This window comes from Oncorhynchus mykiss, chromosome 10 (assembly GCF_013265735.2).
Source record: "Oncorhynchus mykiss isolate Arlee chromosome 10, USDA_OmykA_1.1, whole genome shotgun sequence".
Taxonomy (NCBI): domain Eukaryota; kingdom Metazoa; phylum Chordata; class Actinopteri; order Salmoniformes; family Salmonidae; genus Oncorhynchus; species Oncorhynchus mykiss.
The window spans coordinates 74,372,608-74,400,459 of record NC_048574.1 but is presented as its reverse complement, the minus strand read 5'-3'; the positions used below and the strand labels follow the sequence as shown (position 1 = coordinate 74,400,459).

The 27,852-nt window shown below is 42.7% G+C and overlaps 1 protein-coding gene across 3 annotated transcripts; it reads right to left on the bottom strand.

Annotated features, from left to right (window-relative positions):
- Positions 1-451: 451 nt before the first annotated feature.
- LOC110534587 (RNA-binding protein 20) lies at positions 452-27,593 on the bottom strand. Of its 3 annotated transcripts, none has more exons than XM_036933974.1 (21): positions 27,460-27,593; positions 19,453-19,514; positions 17,029-17,058; positions 16,567-16,821; positions 15,644-15,894; positions 15,211-15,426; positions 14,055-14,150; positions 13,840-13,886; positions 13,659-13,726; positions 13,411-13,442; positions 12,690-12,785; positions 12,315-12,434; positions 11,781-11,915; positions 11,519-11,563; positions 11,086-11,229; positions 9,707-10,891; positions 8,643-9,026; positions 8,287-8,459; positions 1,994-2,124; positions 1,600-1,721; positions 452-1,177 (listed from the first exon to the last, which is right to left on the bottom strand). In XM_036933974.1, the coding sequence occupies exons 5-21, from the start codon at positions 15,731-15,733 to the stop codon at positions 1,142-1,144; spliced, it is 3,120 nt and encodes a 1,039-aa protein (XP_036789869.1). In that variant the 5' UTR covers positions 15,734-15,894; positions 16,567-16,821; positions 17,029-17,058; positions 19,453-19,514; positions 27,460-27,593; the 3' UTR covers positions 452-1,141. The 3 variants fall into 3 exon arrangements, with proteins under 3 accessions (XP_036789869.1, XP_036789868.1, XP_036789871.1); XM_036933973.1 differs by having other exon boundaries at positions 1,994-2,122; positions 8,270-8,459; positions 27,460-27,592; XM_036933976.1 differs by lacking the exon at positions 12,690-12,785 and having other exon boundaries at positions 1,994-2,122; positions 8,270-8,459; positions 27,460-27,591.
- Between the last annotated feature and the right edge of the window lie 259 nt (positions 27,594-27,852).

Below are 27,852 nucleotides of genomic sequence, written 5' to 3'. Positions count from 1 at the left end.
AGGTCCTGGATGGCAGGAAGCTTGGTCCCAGTGATGTACTGGTCTGTCTGATCACTATCAGGCAATGCAACCTGTCTGGATGCTCTCGATGGTGCAGCTGTATTACTTTCTGTGGATCTGGGGACCCATGCCAAATCTTTTCAGTTCCCTGAGGAGTTAAAGGTGTTGTCCTGTCCTCTTCACAACTGTCATGGTGTGTTTGGACCATGTTAGTTTGTTGGTGACGTGGACACCAAGGAATTTGAAACTCTCGACCCGCTCCACTTCAGACCCGTCGATGTTAATGGGTGCCTGTTCGTCCCTCCTTTTCTTATGGTCCACTATCAGCTCCTTTGTCTTGCTCACATTGAGAGAGAGGTTGTTGTCCTGGCACCACACTGCCAGTTCTCCGATCTCCTCCCAATCGGCTGTCTCATCATTGTCAGTGATCAGAAACGATAAAAAAAACATGTTTTGTTTGTTTTAATTTATTTATGTTGACACAATTCTCTTTTACAGAAATCAACTGTTGCAGTGAAGTAGTGAGCCATTGGAATGTATGGATTTGAAATAGCTACAGTATATAAAAGAGCACGATACCTTAACTAAAGCCAAGTCTAATATATTTCCATGTTAACATGAGGTTAGCTGTTTTAGCACAGTGGCTAGCTGTGCTATGGCTAGGGGAAGCTAATGGTCCATGCATGAGTTGAACATGGAAATCAGTACATTTCCCTTCGTGTGCATGGACACCACACTGCTGAATTAACAGTATTCAAATCAGGATAATGCGTAAGTAGAGACAGAATTGCCCTGGTGGGGATGAATAAAGTTGTATTGAATAAGGGTAAAAGGTGACTCTGGTAAACATGTCTTCAAAGGATAGTTTCAATTTCAAAACAAAGACACAGCGATTGAATAAAACACTTTATTTTCATTGTACACTGGTTTCTACTTTAATTTCTCTCTATTGAGTCACTTCTCTTCTATATCATGGGAAAATAACTAACACAAATAAACAGTTATTGTTGTGTGAGTGAGTTTGGACCCATGGGGAAGGAAAGCAAAAACAAGGAAGTGGGAAAAGAGTTAAGAGAGGAATGAATCAGTCAGTGGTTGGGACACAGACAGTCAATATTTAACCCTTCAGCTCATCACGGACTCAGTCTTTCTTCACTCTCCACTTCTCCAGGGATTTCTGTAGAAGAATAAAAAGAAAATCATGAGTGAGTATCTTACTAGATAATGTTGATTCTATGTGGAACATATGGGTTCCACGAGAGACCGTCACTGCTGCCAATCTTAAACTGATGGTTTCCATGACCGGACACATTCCTTCATCTCCTCCCCACTCCTGAGTATCAATGTATTAATTATCAAACACGTAACACCTGGACACATTCCTTCATCTATCAATGTATTAATTATCAAACACGTAACACCGGGACAATAAAAGCAATAAAACAGTTTCAATTCAGGAAGCAAACTGAAATTCCAAATTTGTTTTGCCATAGGAATTTACTCAATGGAATTGACCCCATCCCTGATTGTCAAAATGTTATTTCTGATTGGTTGTTGATTTGTCAGTGTTGTTGCTGATTGGTTGTTTTGGGTTCTCACCACCAGGTTCTGATGGTGTTTGAGGGTCTTGCAGTGGTTCTTCTCAGCCTCGTCAGTTCCGCTGTAGAACTTAGAACACACCTTGCAGAAGAAGCCTGACTTGGGGACCAGAAACTCCATGCCTGATAGTGATCAAACAGACCAGAAACAAAACCTATTTTAACATATACAAACATGTGATTATACTATGGGACCTATGTAAACACACACTATTCTGACAATAGATAAGCTTGACAAATGTATCATTAGAGCCATCCTAATCAAATCAAATTTTATTTGTCACATACACATGGTTAGCAGATGTTAATGCGAGTGTAGCGAAATGCTTGTGCTTCTAGTTCCGACAATTTCAACAATTAGTGAATTGTCAAACGCAGCATAATTTGGGTCTTACCGACAGGGCTGTCAGGGTTGAAGGGAGGGATGCTGTAGTCTTTATAAAAGAGGGGTTCCATCTTCATCTTCCTCCTCGCCGTCTCCTCCTCTCTCTCCTCCTGAGATGTCCTCCTTCGCTTCGACTCCACTGAGATGAAAGAGAAGATGGAGGAAGGAGCAGGGTCATCACTGAGACCTTAACTGTTCTGTTTGTGAGTTTTCCTAGACCTGACAGGTCACCAGAATGTCCTTTCAAGGAAGGAAAAAAATTATAATTCAAGTCTTTAAAGCATGAATCAAAAATAAAAATCAGACACCTTAAAAACAATCCAACTGACGTGGTTTCAGTCTGTCAACCAACCATATTTTTCTACAACTTCTCAAAGAACCCAGCATTTCATGCCATCCTGCCATGTTTGCGATGACGAGGAGTGGCATAACACAAAACAGACTGGTAACCAGGTTAACATGAGCTTGCTACCACCATTGATTTCATCTCTTAACACATTTTATCATCTAGCCGTATAGTGGTTACCATAGCCACCATTGATCTACATACTAGGGCTGTAACGGTTCACCAAACCCACGGTTAGGTACGTATTGCGGTGTTGGGGCCACGGTTCAGTTTTGGTAGAGTGGGAAAATGAAATGACAAACATTACTGTAACATATTTTCTATGCCAGGTGAAATTGCGCCTCATTAGCTCATTGTTATCAATGTATCCAAATCAATGTCACTAGAAATCAGTTTATTCAAATGCAGCTACTCACTGCAGCTGTTTTTCTGGTTGCACTTTTTGATGTGTCTAAGTTTTTCCGTGCTTGCTAGCTAGCCACCTATGGCGAAGAACGTTGCCAGCCAGTATGGCAATGGAACATTTTAGAGCGAACAACTGGGTTGTGTCCATAGAACAAATAGACTGAAGGACTGGATCGCATCTCTGGCAACTGAACTGATAGAATGAACGACCAGCCGGCTTGGGTAGAAACCCCAGATTTGTGTTGGGACTATATGTTGTGGAAGAATGAAAATTAGTATGAATAAATTCACCAAAATAACATTAATTAAAATTTGTAAATCATTATTTGAATATGTTGGTAACCTGTTTTATAAAGGTTATAATGCCCTCGAGCCGGTGTTTGACACAGACCTAACTGTCCGTCCTGTCTCCCTGTAGCGCTGTCTTAGGTGTCTCACAGTACATTGCAATGTATTGCCCTGGCAACATCTGCAGTCCTCATGTCTCCTTGCAGCATGACTAAGGCACATTCACGCAGATGAGCAGGGACCCTGGGCATCTTTCTTTCGGCTTTTTTCAAAGTCAGTAGAAAAGCCTCTTCAGTGTCCTAAAATTGTCATAACTGTGACCTTAATTGCCTTCCGTCTGTAAACTGATAGTATCTTAATGACCATTCCACAGGTGCAGGTCCATGAATTGTTTATGGTTCAATGAACAAGCATGGGAAACAGTGTATAAACCCTTTACAATGAAAATCTGTGAAGTTATTTGGATTTTTATCTCAAACATGTTCCTGAAAAAGGGGTCTTTTCTTTTCCCCCCAAGTTTATATCTATAAAAGAGATGCCAGCTGATTCATGAATTCGACTGGCTGAGAAACACTGCCTGCCTCTATCGTCCCTGTTTCCTGACGTTCATTACTATGGGAAAGCTGGAGATCGGATTTGAATGTTGAAACAATGTTGCAAATGTCAGAGACAGCAACATTTAAACAAATCTCTGCTGTTAAAAACTAAATGTTAGTCTAAAAGAAACATGAGATAATGTCTAGGTGCTTTTTAATAGTGCAGATCAAGTTTATACATTTCCTGGCTGATGAGACTGGATTGCGCAGTCAGGTGTAACCAAAAGAAATTGGCATTTTAATGTCATAGATTTAGCCAGTGTTAACTGCTGGAACAGAAACTGTCTGGAACGCGATTTTAACCAATCAGCATTAGACCCACCCGTTGAATAATGAGTCATAATGCACAATCAGGAATAACACTTCGGATTTTCGTGATTGAAAACACAGGATTACTCAACACTCAGTCAGTCAAAAATCAATGTGTAAACATGGCTCATGTTATGTTTTGAACAAAGAGGGGCGTATCTGTAGCACCGTACTTCTCATTTCCCACTCCTGGGTAGTGTGATGTGTTGTCACTGCTAAGTAGCTCTCTGTCTATCTGTAGTAAGTGCAACAAATGGGTGCATTGGCCAATACATGGACTACTTCAGCTTTGGCTTGCTTATATGGAAGCGCGTTTGGTGAAAATGGGTGCGAGAGGGCGAAGTTCGAAACGTGTCTGGAACACTTTGAAGAGGTGCCGAAACCCCTTATTCTTCTCAACCACCGAGAAGCAGCGCATATCCACTGCTATAAACATACCTATCACTCTGGTAATTTCTTTGGCCCATTTAGAATCAGCTGAAGCTACTTGAATGCAGAGGGGAGACAAAGTTGTGTTTTTGAAGCCGATGGTAGGAATACTGGGGTGTTTTCTAAGTAAACATGTCAACATGTTTGAGGTGTTGGCAGCTGCATAGGCTATTCTGGTTCAGCAGTGGCGACAACACCGTTATCTACTGGGAAACCAACATTTTCCCAAACTGGAGATTTAAATATCGATGGCAAATCCTCTTGGGTTTATCCATCCCACCACTCGCCATCGTACAGAACTAGTTCCCTGCTGCGCCTCACAAAAGGACAGTGAAATGTGAAAATTAAATAATTTTTATTACAACATTCACATAGACTAGTTGTTTTAACCGAACAGCCTGAATGTTTTTTTTTCCAGATTAGATTTACTGATGCTGCGTAGGCATTTAAATGGATACACACAGTACCAATCAACAGTTTGGACACCTTCTCATTCAAGGGTTTTCCTTAAATTTTACTATTTTCTACATTGTAGAATAATAGTGAAGACATCAAAACAATGAAATAACACATATGGAATCATGTAGTAACCAACAATGTGTTAAACAAATCAAAATATTTTACATTCTTCAAAGTTGACACCCTTTGCCTTTGACAGCTTTGCACACACTTGGCATTCTCTCAACCATCTTCACCTGGAATGCTTTTATCAACAGTCTTGAAGGAGTTCTCACACATGCTGAGCACTTGTTGGCTGCTTTTCCTTCACTCCAGGGTCCAACTCATCCCAAACCATCTCAATTGGGGTCGGGTGATTTGGGGTCACATCTGGCCGTAATTGGGAGTCCCATAGGGCGGTGCACAATTGGCCCAGCGTCGTCCGGGGTAGGCCATCATCGTAAATAATAATTTGTTCTTAACTGACTTGCATAGTTAAATAAAAGTTTAAATAAAAAGTGCACCTTGAATTCTAAATAAATCACTGTCACCAGCAAAGCACCCACACACCATCACATCTACTCCTCCATGCTTCACGGTGGGAACCACACATGCAGAGATCATCAGTTCACCTACTCAGCATCTCACAAAGACACGGAGGTTGGAACAACACCAACAACAAAAAAAACTCTAATCAAAGGACAGATTTCCACCGGTGTAATGTCTATTGCTCGTGTTCCTTGGCCCAAGCAAGTCTCTTCTTATTGGTGTCCATTAGTAGTGGTTTCTTTGCTTTGAACTTATCCTCTGCAGCAAAGGCAACTTTGGGTCTTCCTTTCCTGTGGCGGTTTCTTATGAGAGACAGTTTCATCATAGCGCTTGATGGTTTTTGCGACTGCACTTGAAGAAACATTCAAAGTTCTTGACATTGGCTGACCTTTATGGTCTTAAAAGTAATGATAGACTGTCGTTTCTCTTTGCTTATTTGAGCTGTTCTTGCCATATTATGGATTTGGTCTTTTCCCAAATAGGGCTCTCTTCTGTATACCACATGTCATGACTGGCCTGTTCGGGTCTCCACCAGCGGGGGAGAGATCGAGAGGTATGGAGGTGGGGGATTTTTGACACCTCACGCCCATTGTAAATCTTAAAGCAGCAGACAAATGTATTTGTCCTCTCAGTATGGAGGAATGGAATGGGCCTATGGAGAACCTACCTAACATGCAATAAATGGACTTTTGGACAATATGTTTCATCAGACAAAAAAATGGTAGTCATGACAACAGACGGAATATGAAAGTGAATGTTGTTTTTGTTATTATAAGTTAAATGATGACGTTATAATCGAAAACATTGTAACTTGACGAGTTTTCACAACAAGTACTTGATGTTGGCATATTGTGTGTTGTGTGGAAAAAATGTCCAGATCAAAGGGAATGTTTTTTATTTTTTAAAGATGAAATGTGAAGTTAGTTGTATAAATTGGATCTGAGTAAAATCCAGACCTTGCCTCGTAACTAGTTACGCCCAGAGAACTTGCCCTAAAGGCGGAAAGGCCCATTTCTGACCCGAGGGTATAAAACATGCGAGTTAAGAATTAACATTTTAACTAAGTGACCACGAGCTGCAGCCAAGGTGCGATTAGTTGTAACACCAAAACGCAACACGAGGTTGAAGACGACAAAGGAACCTTTTAACAACCTATGCTACGGATGAGGAGCTGTGACTGAGTGAAATTCAAGCAGGACCACACGGTTATTCTCTCCAAGGAATCGTGTGACTACACTGCTTTCATTCTCATGCTGGAACCCCCTATATGGCTGATTAGCCGTCCTCAGAAGACCCCTCTTTCAGAACAAGGGCGAGGAAACAGACCATTAAGAGAAAGGACACCGACATTGTGTGGACAATCAGAGGGTTACACCCGATTACAACAGAAGTGTCGCCATCAGAGGAGAAGTCGGAAATCGAGCCACGAGGAGACACCCCTTCAGAGACCTTCGACAAGTAATTACATCATTGTATTCTGACCCATAACAGCGGCAGTTCGGGGAAAGGTTAGGGTTAAACTAAGCATAGTTTACAAATGTACCCAAGTGTGCTTTTCTCTCGTGCACTCTTTCTCTTTTGAAATCCTCATTTTCTGCAACACGTGTCATATTGTGTTGGCACGCTAGGGACCTGTTTCATTGAACTAAGTTCTAATCAATAGCTTAGACCGTATCTTATATTAATATTTATTTACTAACAACCTAAAATTATCAACTCAATTGGTGTGGTACGGACTTTTTTTTTAGTGGGAATCGGGTTTGTGCAGATTATGCAACATTCAGAATGAGACTGTAGAGGAAATTAATTAGCGACTGTTGTGAAATCGATATTCTGACATTATTTGAGTTATTTGGGGAAATAGAAACTCAGCCAAAACTTTCCCATGGTGCCCCCAGGTTAACAAGTTAATAATACCTGACTCATTAAATCACGTAATTATAAACAGCAGTCGTCACATTAATCAATACGTTATGACACAACCCTACCTTGTCACAACACAACTGACTGGCTCAAAAGCAATAACGAAACACATTCTACAAATTAACTTAAGGCACACTTGTTAATTGAAATGCATTCCAGGTATGACGCTGGTTGAGAGAATGCCAAGAATGTGCAAAGCTGTCAAGGTTGGATACTTTGAAGAATCTCAAATAAACGTAGATTTGTTTAACACTTTTTTGGTTACTACATGATTCTATATGTGTTATCTAATTGTTTTGATGACTTAACTAATATTCTACAATGTAAAAACTAATACAAATAAAGAAAAACCCTGGAATGAGTAGGTGTGTAAACTTGACTGGTACACAGATGTTTTATTTATCTATTCATTTGGGTTCACAGTGCAGACCGATCTGAGGTCCCCATACCGAACGGTTCAGTACTAATGCTTGTACCATTACACCTCAACAACATACAGTTGGTTATCTGACCTCGCCACCACCAATCCTCTACAATGACCACAACCACTAATCTATGTAAACCAGGTTACCATTCATTGACCACTTAACAAAAAGGCAGGTGGCCAACTCAACCACTACTATGCATACAGTAGGCTGGCTACCATATCTCAAAACAACATTCTCCCTGTAGTCTTTTTCCTCCTGTGGCAAACAAGACAATAGATACCTCAGAAAAAAATATCAGGTAACTAAACTAACTAACTAACTAAACTTGACCAAAGCACTAATTTATTTTCCATTTCAGAACATTTCGCTAGTGAACACAAATCCAGTCTCCTCAGACAAATATGTTGTAGATTGACTTAACATAAAGTTTGTTTCTCATCTCCACTGGCCAGTTTCCTACCATATCTTCACAAAAAAAAACATGTTTATTTATATAGGTAAGCACAGCAGACCAGATTTTATTTACAATGACGGGCTTTCACGAGACAAGCAGTGATATACAGTATGTTTCTTACCGTTCTCAGCAGACCTCTTCTCCCCGTCCTCCTCCACCTGTCCCACCTCGTCCACCGTCAGAAACGTCCCCATGTTGAGGCCCTCCACTCGTCCATCCCGTTCCTCTTCTCCAGCGGCGTCAGGTGCGTCTGTGGTTGTGGACTCCTCAGTGACCTCGTCGCAGCTTGTCTTCGGCACAGTGACCACAGGCTGAAGGAGAGGAATGTTAGATAAGATTGGGGTCGTGTTCACACTTTAAAAACTCTTCATTTTTTCCCTTGCTCGGTTGAAGTAGTCTTATCACCGACCTGCTCGTTGTTGAATCCTATAGAGTTGAAGCCTTTCTTATAGGAAAGGGATTACTCAAATAGGAATGTGACTGGACACACTGACCTCTTTGACGTCATCCTGACAGTCTGGAAACGTCTCCTCTGTCACGTCCCCAGGTCCCTCTGCAGTCTTCACCGGCCCCTCTGTGGTTGCTGGGGACAACCCCTCCTCCTTCTGTTCTCGTTTGTCCAGCGCTTCCTCCCGTCCTCCCGTACCTGTCCCAGGCTCACCCTCCAACTCCATTGATGTAGTGTCAGCTGGTGCCTGCTGCTCCGCCTCAGAGGCTGTGGTCACAGGGTCGTTGACGGTCACCTCTGTAACCTCAGTCACGTCTGTGGTTGTCTCGGAGAGAGGACGGGGCACCGCAGCTGCTTCCCCCACCTCGTCCACAGTCACAAAGTCTTCCATGTCGAAGGGGACGTGCTTCTCACTTAACTCATCCTCTTCCTGAAAGAACACAGGACAGGGAACTTTAAAACCACCGTTGTCTTCAAAATGGCAAGTCATTCCCCAAAATGATTGGAAAGTTGATATTGGCATTCTGTATTCATGATGGGTATATGACATTCTGGTTCACTGGAGATTCTCTCTCCATCCATACATCCATACATACATGCACAGAGTACACCAAACATTAGGATCACTTTCCTAATATTGAGTTGCCCCCCCCACTCTACAAGGTGTTGAAAGCGTTGCACAGGGATGCTGGTCCATGTTGACTCCAATGCTTCCCACAGTTGTGTCAAGTTGGCTGGATGTCCTTTGAGTGGTGGACCATTCTTGATACACAACGGGAAACTGTTGAGCATGGAAAGAACTGCAACGCTGCTGGGTTTGACACAAACTGGTGTGCCTGGCACCTACTACCACACCCTGTTCAAAAGGCACAAATATTTGGTCTTGCCCAATGGCACAAACACACAATCCATGGCTCAATTGTCTCAAGGCTTGAAAATCATTATTTAAACCGTCTCCCCCCCTTCATCTACACTGATTGAAGTGGATTTAACAAGTGGCTTCAATAAGGGATCATAGACTGTCCAGGTGAAAGCCTATCATGGAAAGCATTGTTAATGTTTTGTCCTCTCTGTATAGAGTGAATACCAACACACTGGCCTCTCTCATACCTGCTGTTTCTCCTCTCCGTTTCCTCTCCTGGACTCAGACCTGGCGCCGCTCTTCCCACTGTGCCGGTTCCCCTCATACCTCATAGAGGACCGGGACCCCGGTGATCCTGATGACCGTTCCCTGTAGGACCGCCTCTTCTCTCTCTCCCACCTTCCTTTCTCCTTCTCCTCCTCTTGGGTCTTCAGCCTCCTCTCCCTCCTCGCTCTCTCCCTCTCCCTCTCCTCCCTTTCCTCCTCACGGGTCTTCCTCTTGGTGGCCTGCTCTCTTCCAGGCTCCCTGTCTCCACTGTGGTCTCTTCGGTTTCCAGTGGATGGCTTTTGGCCTGCAGGGGGCGCCTGAGCCTGCTCCTTCCTGGCCTGCTCAGCGCCGGCCCTACTGGTGGACCGGACCCTGCACTCCTCCAGCAGCACCTTCAGGATCTCTGGGGTCACTCTGGGTAGAGCGGGGGCAGCCTGAACATCTGGAGTCTCCTTATCTTTTGGTTGTTTACCGGGAGGATTCTCAGCTGCAGCCTGGTCGGTGGTAATCCTGGTAGAGGATCTGTTCCTGCTCTCCTGTCGTAAGGCCTCTATGATGGCTGCCATCACTTTTGGGGCTGGGGTGGCTGTTGTGGAACTGGAAACATAAATTTTCTCTGTCTCTGGTTTAGCAGCTTGAGGAGCGGAGGTAGCATCTGAGGAGACTGGTTCTTCGGACTCCGTTGTTGAAACGTCTACAACTTTCTCTGTGACGACCTCTCCACCCTGACCTCCAGGTTCTCTCTGGTTCACTCCTGCTGGCTGTAAGGAAGATGCATCAGGCTCCTTCTCTTGATCCTTTCCTCCTAATGCTGGAGACTTTGTGGCTTGAACCCCTTTTTCAACGTTTATCCCTTCATTCCCTGGCTGAACCTCCTGTCCTTCAACCTTAGTATCAACCCCGGTTCCTGACTCCACCTTTAATCCTGACTGAGACAGTGAGTCCTCCTGGCCACCAGGGGGCATAGTGGTCTCTGCAGTCTGGGAGTCATTGCCATCAGTTGAAGCTGTTGAGCCGGCAGAGGAGATGTCGACTTTAGGTAGATCAGTCTTGGGATCAGGTTTCCAGGAGAAGGCAAGCTTGTTGTTCTGAACTATGCAGGGAAACTTCTGGAAGCGGTTGAAGACACTCTTGGCCATGTCTGCTGTTCCCATCTCAAAGATGATCTGCATGGGGTAAAGAAAACAGGATTGGATGGATGGCGTAGAATTACTGTAGGCAGGGTAGATGCAAGACACTTGAACACACAAACAGTTAAACGTTCCTCACTAAGATGTCCCTCCCTTTGACAGACACTTATGCACACAAAGACCCGTCCCGTCCCCCAACACACACCCCTCCCCACCCACAGGTCCCTCACCTTGTCCTTGAGTGCCAGAGTCTGTTGGACTGTGCCGAAGCGCTGGACCAGTTTCTGGATCTCTGTTGGGCCGGAGGGCGTGGCCGGGATGTTACTGACAACCAGGAGACGGTTCCAGTCATCATCACCTCCCACCTCCGCCTTCTGCAGGACGTATTGGAAACATTGAAATGTATTCATCAATTACAAAAACCTTTACTTGTATCAATTATTAGAAGCTCAACTTCATAAATAGTTGTTCGAAATGGTAAAGGGACTCTGCAATAATATATGCTCTTGGGTGTGATTCATTTCATTAGGTTAAATCATGTTTTAACATACAGGTCTTAAATCTGTTGGGATTGTCTGTGTTTTTCTACCTTTTCCTTGAGATGGCAACAATGCTATTATTAAGAGCCTTTTAGGTTAGCTGAAGCAACGGTAAAATACTCACACTAACAGGATTCCTGGGTCCCATCAATGAATGGAAAAGTGCCACCTGTGGTAATAAAATGGAATGAAAAGTTCTTCATGTCATCCCTGATCAGAGAAGAATAAGTTGAATGTGCATAAACACTCTTTTCATAGTGGACATTTATCATACTTTGCAGCAACCAGCTGGAATTAAGTGAAGAAAACTGCCCAGAACAGAGGACGCTGGAGATGCACGGTTGAGGCCCTAATAGGGATCCGTCAGTCAAGACACAGCATCTTACCGGTCTGTTGAAGTCCACCAGGAGGTTTGGAAGCAGGCTCATGTTCAGAACAGAGTCGTTGATGCAGACAGGCATGTCGGTGTAAACTTTCACCATCTCCTGGGCTGTCTCCACATCCTGCATGGTGACCAGAGCCTGGCGAGGACCACAAACAGACAGTCAGTCATATTGGGCACACAAGTTATATTGTTTAAAAATCGATGTGAAAATCATATGATATTGCCATTATACTGACTATTTTACCCAAAGCATCTGACAGAACATTGACCCCGCCAATATATTCAGCAGGTCCTACGTTGGAATCAAATTCCCAACCCTGGTCCTCCAGTACACCCAACAGCACACATTTGTGTTGTAGCCCTGGACAAACACACCTAGTTCAACTCATTGACGGCCTGATGATTAGTTGACAAGTTGAATCAGGTGTGCTTGTACAGGGTGTATTGTTGGGGTACTGGAGAACCAGGGTTGGGAAACACTGCCCTAAGCGACATAATGTGAAAGTGAGTGATTTATTGCGGATAGCGTGCCTACCTCACTGGGCTTGGTGATGAGGAGGATCTTGACAGGTGTACCGAAGGGCTGGGCCAGCTTTGCGATATCAATCTCGGAGCAGCCGCTTTCAGGAAGTCCAGTAATCTTGACCATGCCCCTCTAAAAAGGTCAAACCACAGGAGACAAAGACCGTCATAATCAAGACGTGGAGTATTTAGTGAGGTAACAAAAGAAAACGGTCAGAACGTTGTATACAGAGATATCATGAATAGAGCTGACAGTCACACAATTTCCTATTCTACCTGTCCTGACGGAGCCAAATCAAGTCTAATCTACATGATAGATTTCTATCTAAACGTTCCATAATGTAGCATCCCCTGCCTGGGTCTATGAGATATCAGCTCAGTTCTGCACCTTGTTTTCCCTCTGTAGTCTTTTGAGTCTCTCGAGCTGTCCCGCTCTACAGCCCCTCTTCCTCTTCCTCTGTGGCTTCACCTGCTCCCTGTGTATCTGTTGGGAAACCCATTTAATCTTACAGCTCAGACACTGCTGACTGGCTGGCTGGCTGACTAGCTGTTTTTTATTGTTTTAAAAGTGTTAAAGATGAACTGAAACACTATATGCTGGAACACTAAAATTCCCAACACCCAGGACCTATATACTAGGTGGTGTCAGAGGAAGCCCCCCATCACCCCCCCAAAAAATCTCCCAAGTAATACTGTTCTCTCTGCTACCGCACAGCAAGTGGTACTGAAGCGCCAAGTCAAGGAATAAAAGGCTCCTAACAGCTTCTACCCCCAAGCCACAAGACTGTTGAACAATTAATCAAATGGCCACCCAGACTATTTACATTGAACCCCCCCCTCTCATTTTTACACTGCTGCCACTCGATGTTTATGATCTGTTACGTAATTTTCTTCCGGTATTTTTTTACTTTTGTTTTTGTAGTAAATCTTTTCTTAACTCCATTGCTGGATAAGAGCTTTCACAGTAAAGTCTACACCTGCTGCGTTCGGCACGGGACAGCCGTCACTTACTTGTATTTCTGTAGATGTGATATATAAGATCGAAATACTTAATAAAATTGTAATAGACATACTGGCAAATAAGAGACAGATGAACAAAAATAAAGCACCTCATTTGAATTCTTCTGACCAACGCTGGCTTCTGTGGGGGGAAAAAAGTATAATGTTACATTTCACAACTCTTATTGATCAGGTCTATCAAACATCATTAGTTGTATATTAATCAAGACATCTAAGGCTGGCACCCTATTTGCTATTTAGTGCAATACTTTTGAGCAGAACACAATGCACGATATAGGGAAGAGGGTGCCATTTGGGATGCATTCCAAAAGAACATTAAGTGTATGTTTTTTATTACCTGGGACTTTGACGGTCAAGTTGGCCTCGTTGGGGGCTGCAGGTGTCTTGGGAGCACCGATCACTTCTCTATATAGAGAGTAGTGAAATGTGTGAACAACTGCCTCCGTAATAACACACAAGTGGCAAAGTTCAGGGGACAAAGATAACCCTAGTATACACAGGTAATGCATAATACTTACCCCTTTATAATGACAGGTATGGAGGAAGTAAGCTCCTCCTCGCCATTCTGTAAAACAAAGAAAAAAACAGATTTAATTTGATCAATCATCACCTTTCTTTATATTTAATTTCTCCTCTTTCTGTCATGAGCCAATTCTATGATATTCAATCCAGTGGCTGAACACCCAGCTGGGAGCTGAGGTGGCTTTGGTACGGTAAGCAGGAAGGGACAAACCTGGTCGGAGACAGAGATGGGGTGTTCCCGTATGGTGAGAGTGAGGCACTCAGCCAGTGCTTTCGCATCCTGCTCTTTCTGCATGCAAACAGTGGCCTGGAGGAACAGAGACACCAAGAGGGGCAGATGTTAGACAGATGGATACAAAACTAGTGATGGGGGGTGGGTACAGTTACATATCTGAATATCATTGTTGCACCAGTGGGTGTACCTGCACCATTACTCTGGCTTCATAGCTTGTTTCTTCTTTCTGAATAGGAAGCCATTTTTTTTGCACTTTTAATTCCATGACAAATCAAAACTTGTTTTATCATGGCTCTCTCTTGTACCTTTGAGCATTATGTTTGGAACATTGAATCGCAACAAAATAACAGTATTGAATGCAATACATATCGTGAGGTCCCTGGCACAAGAGCATTAGTGAGGTCAGAAACTGATGTTGGGCGATTAGGCCTGGCTCAACAGGGGGTGTTCCAATTCATACCAAAGGTGCTCTTCAGTAAGGCCATTCTACTGACAAAGTTTGTCTATGGAGATTGCATGGCTGTGTGTTCGATTTTATACACCTGTCAGCAACGGGTGGCAGCAATAGCCGAATCTACTCATTTGACGGCGTGTTCATACACTATATATACAAAAGTATCAGTGTTTCCGCTGCAGTCATTTATATGTAGTGCTGTGCCACGGCAAAATCATTCCCCCCACAACAAAACAATATGGACGATTTCAGGAAGACTTCACTAATATGGCACACTTTGAAGATGTTACAACAGTCCACATTTACTTTTTGGAAGCTAACCAGTTAATATAATAAATGCAGCGGGGCAAACCCATGCTTCAGCCTATTTATTGAGCCCTATAAAATCCATTTCAGTTTTCCCCCCCAAATTCCATTTTCTCTGTTTAGTTTTCCCAGGTTTCCGTTTTCTCTCTGAAAAATCACACTTATAAACAGGAAAACAAACAAATTGGATGTTAAGTCCACAACAATGCTTAAACTGAGGGATTTTGATGGGGATTTTTTTAATTATGCAGGGCCGGGGAAATCGACTCCAGGGGGTAAACAAGATGTCTTCATACTTATCAAAAAGACACCACTTAGCATTAAAGGGTATGATGCCTAACTTGACACTCCCACACAGTTATTTATACTCACTTTACTGTATTGCGGCTGCCCCTGGTTCTCATCCCCCTCCTCGTTCCTGATGATGAGGACATTGGTGACCTTGCCAAAGGACTGCACCAGTGACACCACTTCCTGGTACTTGGCATCTACAGGGAGGCCTGACAGATAGAGCAAGTAGGAACCTGGAGGATTCTTCTTCTGCTGCGTTGGATTCGGCTTCTTCTGTGGCGCGTTGGAGGACTGGAGCTAAAATCAAGGAAGGAAGGTTTACAAGCACTGCTTGGGTTGGATGGGAGTGTGAAGAAGCAGCTTATAAGTTAGTTCTAATTCAATTTGCGAAATTTCCCTAATGATATTACTACTGAAAGTAATTATTACTGATAATGAGGTTAATCTTAAGAGCCCTAATGACACTGTGCTTAGCAAACAAAAGATTGAACCAAAAGCTCTGCGAAGGGCACACCTCTGAGTCCTGTCCTAAGGCGGTCTCCTTCCCGGCCGCTGGCTTGGCGCCTGGCTTAGAGGAAGATGGGCGATGTGGCTTCTCAGACATGGACGCCGGAAACTTGCTGGTGGACGACAAATAGGACTCACGTTTCCCGGACTCGTGTTTCCCAGAAACCCCTGCTCTGTTGCCGTGGCCAGTCGCACACTTGGCGGGGTCATTTCTGGAACGCTTCAGGCCTTCTCGAGAGGAGCTCCCAGTAGATATCCCTGGATGTAGGGGTGACAGATGTCTGGGCTATAATGACGTAAATATATTACAGTAGATAACCCTGGATGTAGGGGCGACAGATGTCTGGGCTATAATGACGTAAATATATTACAGTAGATATCCCTGGATGTAGGGGTGACACATGTCTGGGTTACAATGACAGATATATTACGACAAAAAGGAAGGTATTTGGACATAAATCATGGACATCGAACAAAACAAACATTTATTGTGGAACTGGGATTCCTGGGAGTGCATTCTGATGAAGATCAAAGGTAAGTGAATATTTATCATGCTATTTCTGACTTCTGTTGACCCCACAGCATGGCGGGTACCTGTATGGCTTGTTTTTGTGTCTGAGCGCCGTACTCAGATTATTGCATGGTGTGCTTTTTCCGTAAAGTTTTTTTTATTTTTTATCTGACACATAAGAATAAGAAGGGCTTGTAAGTAAGCATTTTACGGTAAGGTCTGCGCATGTGACAAATAAAGTTTGATTTGATATATTACAGTAGATAGGGGTAACAAATGACGTCTGGGTTATGACGATGTAGCACAGGGCAGATATATTACAGTGCCAACAGACTATTACTCCAGGAATACGCTTCATCTGGGTCTGGGAAACCGTGTCAACCACTAGCCCAGATTAGCATCTAGACAAAGTGGCTTACCTGAGGATTCGCTTGTTCTCTTCTCCGGCCTGTGAGCGCTGGAGGCAGAACCCCGATGGGACTGGGAGGGGCTGTGCCGACCAGAGGTGTGGTGGGCGTGTCCATGGGAGGTGGGCGGAGAGATCCTTCTGCTTCGGTCCGGAGGGGGGGGTGGGGGAGGGGGACCAGGACAAGGAACGGGAGACTGAGCGGGAGGGAGAGCGTTCTAGGGACTGCCAGGTGGCACAGGCATCCTGACCTTGAGACGGGTCCCTCCTGGTTTGGGCCAAAGAGGGGAGAGAGAGGAGTCAGAAGAACAATATGACATTGTATGTGATTCAAAGACCCAGTGACATACAACACCACCAGAGGAAAATGATAGGTGGTTTGTCAGTTGCACAGTTGTAATTTTTTTTTTAAAAGGTACGATTGGATAATCAGGGTAAAAAATAGGTAATCCTACATTTTAGGAACATCTCTCACCTTGGGACATTTGGATTCCAGTCTGGATACCTTTGGGGGGGAAAGAAGAGACATGAGTACATCATCCATGGGTTATTGTTGCGTATTGATGGGTTAGTTAACTCTAAAAGTCTAAGACGTTGCGGGGGAGGGGTACAAAGCTAACATATGGAATTGTTTTAAGATGGTCATACCATGGATCATTTAGCTATATGATTTCGAATTTCTAGTACACATTTAAGAATCCCAAAAAGCTTAAAAAAAAATATATAGATATATATATTTTAGGAAATATTGAATTTGGCCTCCTATAGCTCATAGAAATGCATTGAATAACACATTCATAAATGGCAACAAAAAAGGCAGTAAAAAATGTATCATAAAGACTAAGGTTTTGAAGAGTCTGTCCTATATCTAGGATATAAGAAAGCTCATCGTGTTCGTGAGTCACCCCTTTCCATAGTGGGGTCATAGTATGTAGCTCAAATGGTTCGGACGCTACAGACAGTAGTTGGCACTAGAGGTCGACCGATTAAATCGGAATGGCCGATTAATTAGGGCCGATTTCAAGTTTTCATAACAATCGGAAATTGGTATTTTTGGACACAGATTTGGGCTAATATAATCTTGCAACCTTACAGTTAACTAGTCCAACGCTCTAACCACCTGCCTCACGAGGAGCCCACCTGTTACGCGAATGCAGTAAGCCAAGGTAAGTTGCTAGCTAGCATTAAACTTATTTTTATAAAAAACAATCAATCACAATCACTAGATAAACTAGTAATATCATCAACCATGTGTAGTTATCTAGCGTGTCCTGCGTTGCATATAATCGATGCGGTGCGTATTCGCGAAAAAGGACTGTCCTTGCTCCAATGTGTACCTAACCATAAACATCAATGCCTTTCTTAAAATCAATACACAGAAGTATGTATTTTTAAACCTGCATATTTAGCTAAAAGAAATCCAGGTTAGCAGCCAGTATTAACCAGGTGAAATTGTGTCACTTCTCTTGCGTTCATTGCACGCAGAGTCAGTGTAAATGCAACAGTTCGGGCCGCCTAATTTGCCATAATTTTACGTTATTATGACATAACAGTGAAGGTTGTGCAATGTAACAGGAATATTTAGACTTATGGATGCCAACCGTTAGATAAAATACGGAACGGTTCCACATTTCACTGAAAGAATAAACTTATTTTCGAGATGATAGTTTTGACCAGATTAATGACCTAATGATCGTATTTCTGTGTGTTATTAGATTATAATTAAGTCTATAATTTGATAGAGCAGTCTGACTGAGCGATGGTAGGCCCCAGCAGGCTCGTAAGCATTCATTCAAAGAGCACTTTCGTGCGTTTTGCCAGCAGCTCGTCGCTGTGCTTCAAGCATTGAGCCGTTTATGACTTCAAGCCTATAAACTCTCGAGATTAGGCTGGTGTAACCGATGTGAAATGGCTAGCTAGTTTGTGGGGTGCGCGCTAATAGCGTTTCAAACGTCACTCGCTCTGAGACTTGGCGTGGTTGTTCCCCTTGCTCGGCAAGGGCCGCAGCTTTTGTGGAGCGATGGGTAACGCTGCTTCGAGGGTGGCTGTTGTCGATGTGTTCCTGGTTTGAGCCCAGGTAGGGGCGAGGAGAGAGACAGAAGCTATACTGTTACACTGGCAATACTAAAGTGCCTATAAGAACATCCAATAGTCAAAGGTATATGAAATACAAATCGTATAGAGAAATTGTCCTATAATAACTACAACCTAAAACTTCTTACCTGGGAATATTGAAGACTCATGTTAAAAGGAACCACCAGCTTTCATATGTTCTCATGTTCTGAGCACGGAACTGAAACGTTAGCTTTCTTACATGGCACATATTGCACTTTTACTTCTCCAACACTTTGTTTTTGCATTATTTAAACCAAATTGAACATGTTTCATTTTATTTGAGGCTAAATTGATTTTATTGATGTTATATTAAGTTAAAATATGTGTTCATTCAGTATTGTTGTAAGTGTCATTATTACAAATAAAATTAAAATTGGCCTATTAATCGGCATCGGCTTTTTTTGGTCCTCCAATAATCGGTATCGGCGTTGAAAAATCATAATCGGTCGACCTTTAGTTGGCACATCAGCGTTACCGACGTCAGACGAGTCACGACACTTCTCAAACCGCTCGGACCCTACAGACATCTTCGGGAGAAGACTGATTTTTCGGGATGTCTCATGGTCTGATAAACACCTCTGTAGCTCGGCCAACTATCACGGACGCGGAAGGCTGACATAGGCGGATGTGATGGATTGAGACAGCCCATACAACAAGAAAAAAATGATATCTGATATCATATATCATGGATTTTATGTGCTTTATGGGTGCTGATGGGTGCTTTAATAGACATAAGGATTTTAACTGCCAGCATAGTGTTATCAAAAAAAATGTAAACACCCACTTGTTGCGCAGATCTCTGCAGCTAGCTGTGTGGTTGACTGTGTTTACGTGATCGATCCAGTCCTGTGAGGAAAAAACAAAAGAAAATAAATAATGGTTAGATATCTAACAGTCCAGCAGAGAGATGTGATTGGTAGGATCACATTTACACCACCATAGTGCCTATGCTTGTGTATGCATTAAGGAGAGTGGTGGAAATGTATTATGTATATTTAGGGGTATTGTTGATATGCATAGGTCTTCCATATCTTGAATGCATTCCTCAACAAGCTATCAAAATAAATGTATTGAAACTACTTGTTCAAGTTTGAGGCATCAAATTAAATGGAAAAGTACTAAAGAAAGTATCAACATTTGAAGTTAGAGACAATTTGGCAACAACCTGTAAACAAAAATGTAAATTGCAAAATGGTGTTTCTTGTATTAAAACAGCATTGATAATGTTTTTTTGTACACTGCAGAAGAGTGAATACTGGGTAAAGTTAGTCCTCTTCAACACAAATACGATTCAGCTTTTGCAGTTATATCCATGTCTTCTGTAATCTTCTTCTTCATCTTCGTCATTAGCAGAGTAAGGGTCAGGCTACTTTTTCAGGAGCAAATGTTTTTTTTGTGTTTTTTTTTTATCCTTTAGTGTTTAGTTGTTTTAATTGTTGAACAACTCAACAGTAACACCAACCATATATGGATTTACAAAATAACGGTTTGAAAGGAGAAGACACCGTGTACGGTTAGATGCACACAATAATGCGATTATTGTGGATAGTCAGATCAATAAAGTAGTTTGATAAAAACGTTTCCATGCTTTGCAAGAAGAACGATTTCCTTAATAGTGCTGTTTACATGGGCACATCTGGAATCAGGCTACCTGATGCACTGACAAATGCAGAAAATTGCCAATCAAAATATACATTCTCCCACAGCGACCATGTTATTTTTGGGAAGCATATTTGATTCTGATTTCGGACATATAAAGTTTGTGTGTGAAAACTATTTTTAAAGATGCATACATTGTTGTTCTGAATTCACTTCACTCTCGCTAAAGACAGAGGCTCACTCAGCTGGTGCTAGCACAACAACAGATCACTGCTGGAATGCCAATTAAGGTATTTATATGTCCAAATAAAATGAAAGATTGTACAGAAAACCTGGTGCTTCAATCGGCGTAAGCTCACCAAACGTACAAACTGTTTATGTGAATCTGAACTGTTAAACCATTGCTTAAAATATGTTTACTTTTGTAAGTAGAATCAAATATGTGATGTATTTCACTGTGTTTTATGCCTGGTGTGTATGTAAAAGTGTTTATGGTGTTTAAAGGAAAAATCCAACCCACAACTCTTTTTTTTTTTCTCCTTTCTTCATTAGTCCATTGTTGATAGTCCCAAAAGGTTTTGCATCATCATGACAATGTGGCAAGTGACACTTTGCTTCTTGAAAGTCCAATATCTTGAAAACTTGACGCTGACATTCAAAACGCTGTGGTACTGTATCAACAGTGGACTAATGGAAACAAATTCCAAAATATTGTTTGAGTGGATTTTTCCTTTAACTGCATTGGGCCTTTATAAAAGCTTAAAGGGATACTTCGTGATTTTGGCAATGAAGCCCTTTATCTACTTCCCCAGAACCAGAGGGACTCATTGATACCATTTCTCTGTATCCAGAATGATGGAAGTTAGAAGTAGATTTGCAAGCCAAAGCCAACTAGCATCAGCACAACAACTGGAAGTCTATGATATCTACTAGCATGCTAGCAGTTGCCAAAGACTTCCAGTTATTGCGCTGACGCTAATTAGCAATGTCCTAACTGGACGCAGAGACAACAAATGGTATCCACGAGTTCATCAGACTCCAAAATCCTGAAGTATCCGTTTAACAAAAACAAAATCTCTGCTTGGCGAACAACGTGTGCGGTACAGGTACGGTACTCACCTTAGCCCGTTCACATTGCATGTCGCACAGGGAGCAGGTGTGGGGGTACACCTTCGGAGGGTCCGCCGAGAAATCACCTATCATGGTGGGTGTTGGGAGCCTCATGGTTGCGCTAGAGCTGCGTTTGGCACCGGAGGGTCTGGTTGATTTTGACGACTCACTCCTGGCTTCGAACTGTGGCCTTGATCTGGACCCTTCGCGCTCTGACCGAGATCTCGATGGCGGCTCTCTGACGGGCGTTCTTTTGTGCTTGTGAGTGTCGGGGATTGGAGCACGCCTCCTGTAGTCTTTGTCTTTCTTTGAGTCGGAAGAGTCGTCGTGCCGCCTTGGGGATTCAGCTTTACGTTTCAAAGACGAACCGGTGGACTCTGGTTTAGTCGCTCTCTCCTTGGACGGTAGCTCGCGTTTGTAAGAGTCCCTACCCTCTTCCGCCGCCCTACTCGCATGGCCGTAGTCGATAACTTTGCCCGCCGTTTGCGTCACACTCAGAAAAGTTGGGATGTTGGTCGTACATGAATGTGCAGGATGCCGCTGTGGGGGAGAAAGACGCAGCGGTGGCGGCAGGTTAGGAATAGCAGGGAGAGTTTGAGAGAACGCAGGAGGGCCTGTGTTTCTGTTTGTTTTGTGTATCTGTATGTCACGTAGGATGAAGGGCAGAGTGTCTGGAGTTAGTTGGTCATCAGGGTAGTGGCTGAGAACCTCCAGGTCATCGTTTGACAAACCGAAGCCGGCCAGGATACTGCCTGCGCTCTCGGGTACGTACAGACCCTGCATGTTTCCACCCTGTGGACGAGCCGGTGGAGGAACAGGAGCATTCCAGCTTTGCATGCCCCCTCCTGAATGCCCGCTATTGGGGTTAGCATGAGAGTGGGAGGATTGCTGGAGGTGCTGCTGCTGATTGAGACCAAAGAGTTTACTGGGAGTCTGGTAGTTGGACCAGTCCACATCTTGCATCTGATTCTGCTGGTCATCGCAGGAGAGCGAAACAAGGTTGTTGCTGTTAGAATAGGCAGTCTCTGAACTCCCACCCCGACCGTCCCCGAGCAGGCGGGGATCTACACAGTGCTGCCGGGAGATCTGGGTATTCTGGTTGAGTAGTCGGTGGTCCTCGTCCCTCCCACCCTGAACACGGACAGAGATCGCTGACTCCAGCTCCTCGGGTAGCCGTGTTTGCGGCGGGAACTGACCCGCCTGGTAGCTGTTCATCTGGGCCATGTTGTTGCTGCCCGTAGAGTGACCCGGTTGTTGTTGATGGTATGGCATGTTCCTGGGCCTGTTGAAGGGTGCCCCCTGTTGCTGAGGCTGGTACATGACGGGGGCAAGCGGCTGAGCGATGTTGTTGGCAGCTGCTTGCTGGAGAAGGTTGAGCAGGGCCCGTTGCTGGTTGCCGTGGTTACTGGCAGCGGCGATGATGCTCAGTTGGTGCAGGGCTAGCTGGGCTTCGATCTGGGCCAGGCGGATAGCCGCGGACGGTCCGAAGAGGAACGGGGTTCCCCGGCCTATGGTACCGAAGGCACTGGCTGCCCTATCTGCCCAAGCTGATAGAGGGTAGAGCTGGGATGGACTTTCTGTGAGCAACGCGAAGCTGAGAGGTGGAAAGCAGAAACAGGATTACAGATGCTGGGCCTCCTCAATTTTGATTTGCTTGAATTATTTCTTCTTATTGGTATTCTTACAGGAGGGGGTCCCTATGTAGTGAGAAATGTCTATGATTTCACCGTTTTTGTTTCCTTTTAAATTGAGGGGAGGGAAAATTCCATCATCTTCTCTTAAACATCTTGCAGTCATGCTCTTTTACAGGGTGGAAAAGCAAAGAAATGTTAACTATTCAACACCATTAGACTTACCATCAATTTGATACAAAGGCCAATAAAAGAATAACATGTGTAAGTACAAAAATAAGTACAACAATGAAACGTACCCAATGGCACTTGTTTTGGACCTACCCACCACATTAACAATTTTCTGGGAGAAAAACTAAACTGAGCTAATGGGCATGTTAAGATGTCCTAGAAGAATGGACCCATTGCTACTTGCATCAGGTGTCACAGAAAACAGACCATTACTTACTTACACTAGCACAACTCAATCTGAGTTGGATAAAAGACCAGCAACCTACTATAAAAATCAGTGGTATTGTGAGATATTTGAAAGGCTGCCACTGGAGAAAACAAATTCCATATTTCAGAACAAAGGTGAGGGAAATATGGGACCCCTTCATGATATCTTTCCCCTAATCTTGCAGATACCCTGAGAAATATCATGGGTAATAAGAAATAATGTTTATTTTTGTTAATGTAAAAAAAAAAAAAGTAATTATGTAATGTACTGTCAAAGTAATGTAAACGCCAACATAAAGTGTCTTAATAGGGCGTTGGACCACCACGAGCCATCAGAACAGCTTCAATGCGCCTTGGCAGATTCTACAAGTGTCTGGAACTCTACTGGAGGGATGCAACACCATTCTAACACAATAAATTCCATAATTTGGTGATTTGTTGATGGTGGTGTAGAACTGGGTTAAGATCTGGTGACAGAGGGCCATAGCATATGGTTTAAATCATTGTCATTCAACAAACCATTTAGTGACCACTCGTGCCATGTACATGGGGACATAGTCATCTTGGAAGAGACCACTCCCATCAGGATAGAAATTCTTCACCATAGGTTGACGGTGATCACTCACTCAGAATGGCTGTGTATTTCTTGGCATTTACCTTGCCCCCCCCTTAAGGGACTGAGTGGACCTAAACCAAATGTTCACTTCGGTGAACTGTTGGAATCATGGAAATGTATTATTCTAATTCCAAAGTTAGAATATAATAGCGGACACTTTGAATACAGTGCTGGTTGACATGAAAATGAACAAAAATGCCATAGAGACAGGGTAGCAACCAAAGTGTTGATAAGTGTTTCTTAGGGGACCCTATAATCTTTGGCTCCATGTAATGTTCTCTTAGCTACTGCATGTAGTGAACATACTCAGGCTTCACGTATCCCTCTGATTTAGAAGATAATGTTGCACAAACATTCTGATTTAGGTCTACACCATCACTGGTATTATCAGGCTGTATAGCTAGTTCAATTTTCTCTGAATCAGTACATTTATTAGCTAACGGGGCTAGGTATGTGTGGCAGCACAGAAAGAGAGTGGAAAGAGATGACTCAAGTAGTAGAGTAAACTATAAAAATGGACATTACACATGGCATATCAGATTTAACAAACCAAACATTCAAATACCGTTATAGAAGGTAAAGTAAAAACCCAAACCGGTCAGTACACCAAATACCGGTATATTTGAGCAATAAGGGAAGAGGAGGTGTGGTATATGGCCAATATACCACAGCTAACGACTGTCCTTAATCACGACATAATGCGGAGTGACTGGATACAGGCCTTAGCCATGGTATATTGGCCATATACCACAAACCCCAGACGTGCCTTATTGCAATTATAAACTGGTTACCAAAATAATTAGAGCAGTAAAAATAAATGTTTTGCCATACTCGTTGTATACAGTGTGATATACCACAGCTGTCAACCAATCAACATTCAGGGCTCGAACCACTCAGTTTATAATGTAAAATACGGTATACCAACCAGCCCTGTCACTTTTGTTTTCTGTTGCTTATGTTATGTTTTATGTAATCTTGATTCTTGCTTGTATTCAAATATATGTATAATTTGCTATGATGTTGACCTGAAACAACAATATTAAGGGAAAACTGATTATACATAAATTCAATAGAAGCCCAAACAGCAGTATTTTATAACATCGTTTTCAGATGACAGACCAATTCAATTATAATGGCGTCCGCATGCTTCTCAGCCGAAACTGTTCAGAAGGGTTTGTGCATGTATTACGATGACATTGTGACGTTTCGTTAGTTTTGAACTTCAGTAAAGTTTTCGGGCACAGACATTTTTCTCTCGAGGCAAGCCGAAGTCAGTAGTAGCCAGAGTCTACGCCCCTTTCATCTGTGCCTGGTCAACAGCAGGGATTTTTCAATAAAGTCTTTGTTGTCATTCAATGAGAGACAGCTCATTTTCACACACATTTTTTCATTAAGAAATACTGCACCACATCTTAGTTAGATGTAAAAATTGGGCGACTAAGATCTCCTCTGCAAAAACAAAAACATGACAATTAATGACCGATTTCTTGAATTATCTTAGATTAATTCTTACTATTTAGAGGAAGTGTATACTGGCTCCGGAGTTTCAAAGTGCTATTGCTGCCCTTTTCAAATTTTTAAAGAGAAGGTATTTTAAGGGAGTATGTGAGAACACTCGTTCGGTTTGCATAGGCGCTAGTCGAACTGAAGCATGCTGACGCCTTAACCCTATAAAGCTGTGTAGTAATTTAACCTTCTGTTTTTTTATTATTTCTCTTGATATGGAAGATACTGGGCTAGTATGGCCAGACATATGATCATCCAGTAGAGGCTGGTGGGAGGAGCTATAGGAAGACACTCATTGTAATGGCTGGAATTAAATGGAACGTAGTCAAACGTGGTTTCCACATGTTTGTGCTTGATACTGTTGCATTTATTCCATTCCCGCCATTACTATGAGCCCGTCCTCCTATAGCTCAACCCACCATCCTCCATTGCTGTCATCAATAGGCCTTAAAGGTCATTAGCCTCTATCAATGGAATATGTTCCTAGTTACTGCACTCATTGTAATTTGAACAGAATCCTATATACACACTTGTCCTTTCTTATGTATATATTCTGCTCTTTGAGACTGATGTATGATGCCAACCCAGATTAGCTTCTAACTAACCCATCGCTAATATCCACACAAGCTTGCTTGACCTGTGTATTAAATCTGTGCAGGATGATGATGGACTTCTCAATTACAAGATATACTATCATCAGAGTCTGCCATATTACAGTGCTTGTTTACGGAAACCGCCAGTCAACTCTGTGCTAATTAGCTATCTGCATCTCCGAACACCTGAGTATTAACAGAAGACGGACGCCACAAACCTGTTGTCACATAAAGATACTATCAGCTGCAACTGCGTTAACCCGGTCCAACTCCGCCCTTTCTCAATTTTCAAAAGAGAAACGGGGTGTGCCTTTGGTGGTTAGTTATGCGTCATTCTGGTCATGCGCGCCGAAACCAACGTAGCTTGTTCGTTAGCCAGTAACTACATATGTGTTGACGTCATTTCAAAAGATTTGTTTTTGGAGAAATGGCACTTTGGTCAAATATCGTATTAATCCAATTTTATTTTTAAGCATTAAATGACCTGGTATGATGGTGCATTGATCAGTTATACCGTTTGAATACGTTATTTTTGCCCAAAGCCGATCGTTAAAACAGTAACTTTATATTTTCCATTTGTGAAATTGTTTTGATGTGATATGAAAGTAGAAAGCTTTATATTTCTAGAACCATACCGCAATTTAAAATCGATTCACATTTAGATTGATTATTTGTCTGACAGCCAATTCGCCTCTAAATAGAACATGTAACGGTAAGGCCCTTGCACTATTAGCTTCTAGTCCATTATTGGGCTACTAGCAACATAGCTGTAGGTGGCCGGTTATTCATTTACATGAGTTAGATGGCTAATATAAACACGACTTTCTCTAACTGTACTGTAAAGTTAGCATATACATCATATACATACTGCACAAGATGTCAAATGCCGCTTAATTACAAACGCATTGATTCGCTCTGATGCTAACCAGTTGAAATGAGGACAGTTAGTTACAATGCTAAGTTAGTTAGCTAGCTAACCTAATCAGCAAGCTCCTGTAATGCCCATTTTATCGGCTAGTACCAACCAGCTGTGAACTCGTTCAAATACATTCCTGTCGTTTTATAACATATGTTTGCGGATAAACACGTTCCACATTGACTAGCTGCAGTGTCCGAATAAATGCAGCTTTCCAGGCCTAACGTTAGCTAGCTAGCTGCATTGTAAAGCCATTTTGTTTTTTTGCTGCGATGCCAGTAGCAGAAGGAGGAAGCATGAATGGTATTTTATCCCCGAACGAACGGTGATTAATATCCGTGAAGATGCTATTTTTGAAAATAATCTGTTTAGACATAGCTACCTGTCATACAATACCGGGTGTGGTTCTTTGTTTGTCTTCGTGGGACCTGCTGAAATCGGCTCTTCTCTTCCCTGTGAAGAAGGATATAACCGCTTGCGCAAAAAGCCCTACAATGAAAACAGGCTGACTAATCGAGAGCAGAACCAATGATTAAATCGAATCTTATTGCGACTTTTCTGTTTAGAAAAGTCGAACGGCACACATACAGTATCTTCTTTTCTGTCAAAATGTGTAAATTATAGTTTATTCATCGCTATAACTTATGTAAACTACAAACAACGTTTCTACCACTCTACCAGCATAAGTTATTTAGTGCTCCTATTTGCAATTGTTTTGTGAAATTATGACAGATTGCATATTTGGTCAATATTGAGATATCATACATTTGTTATG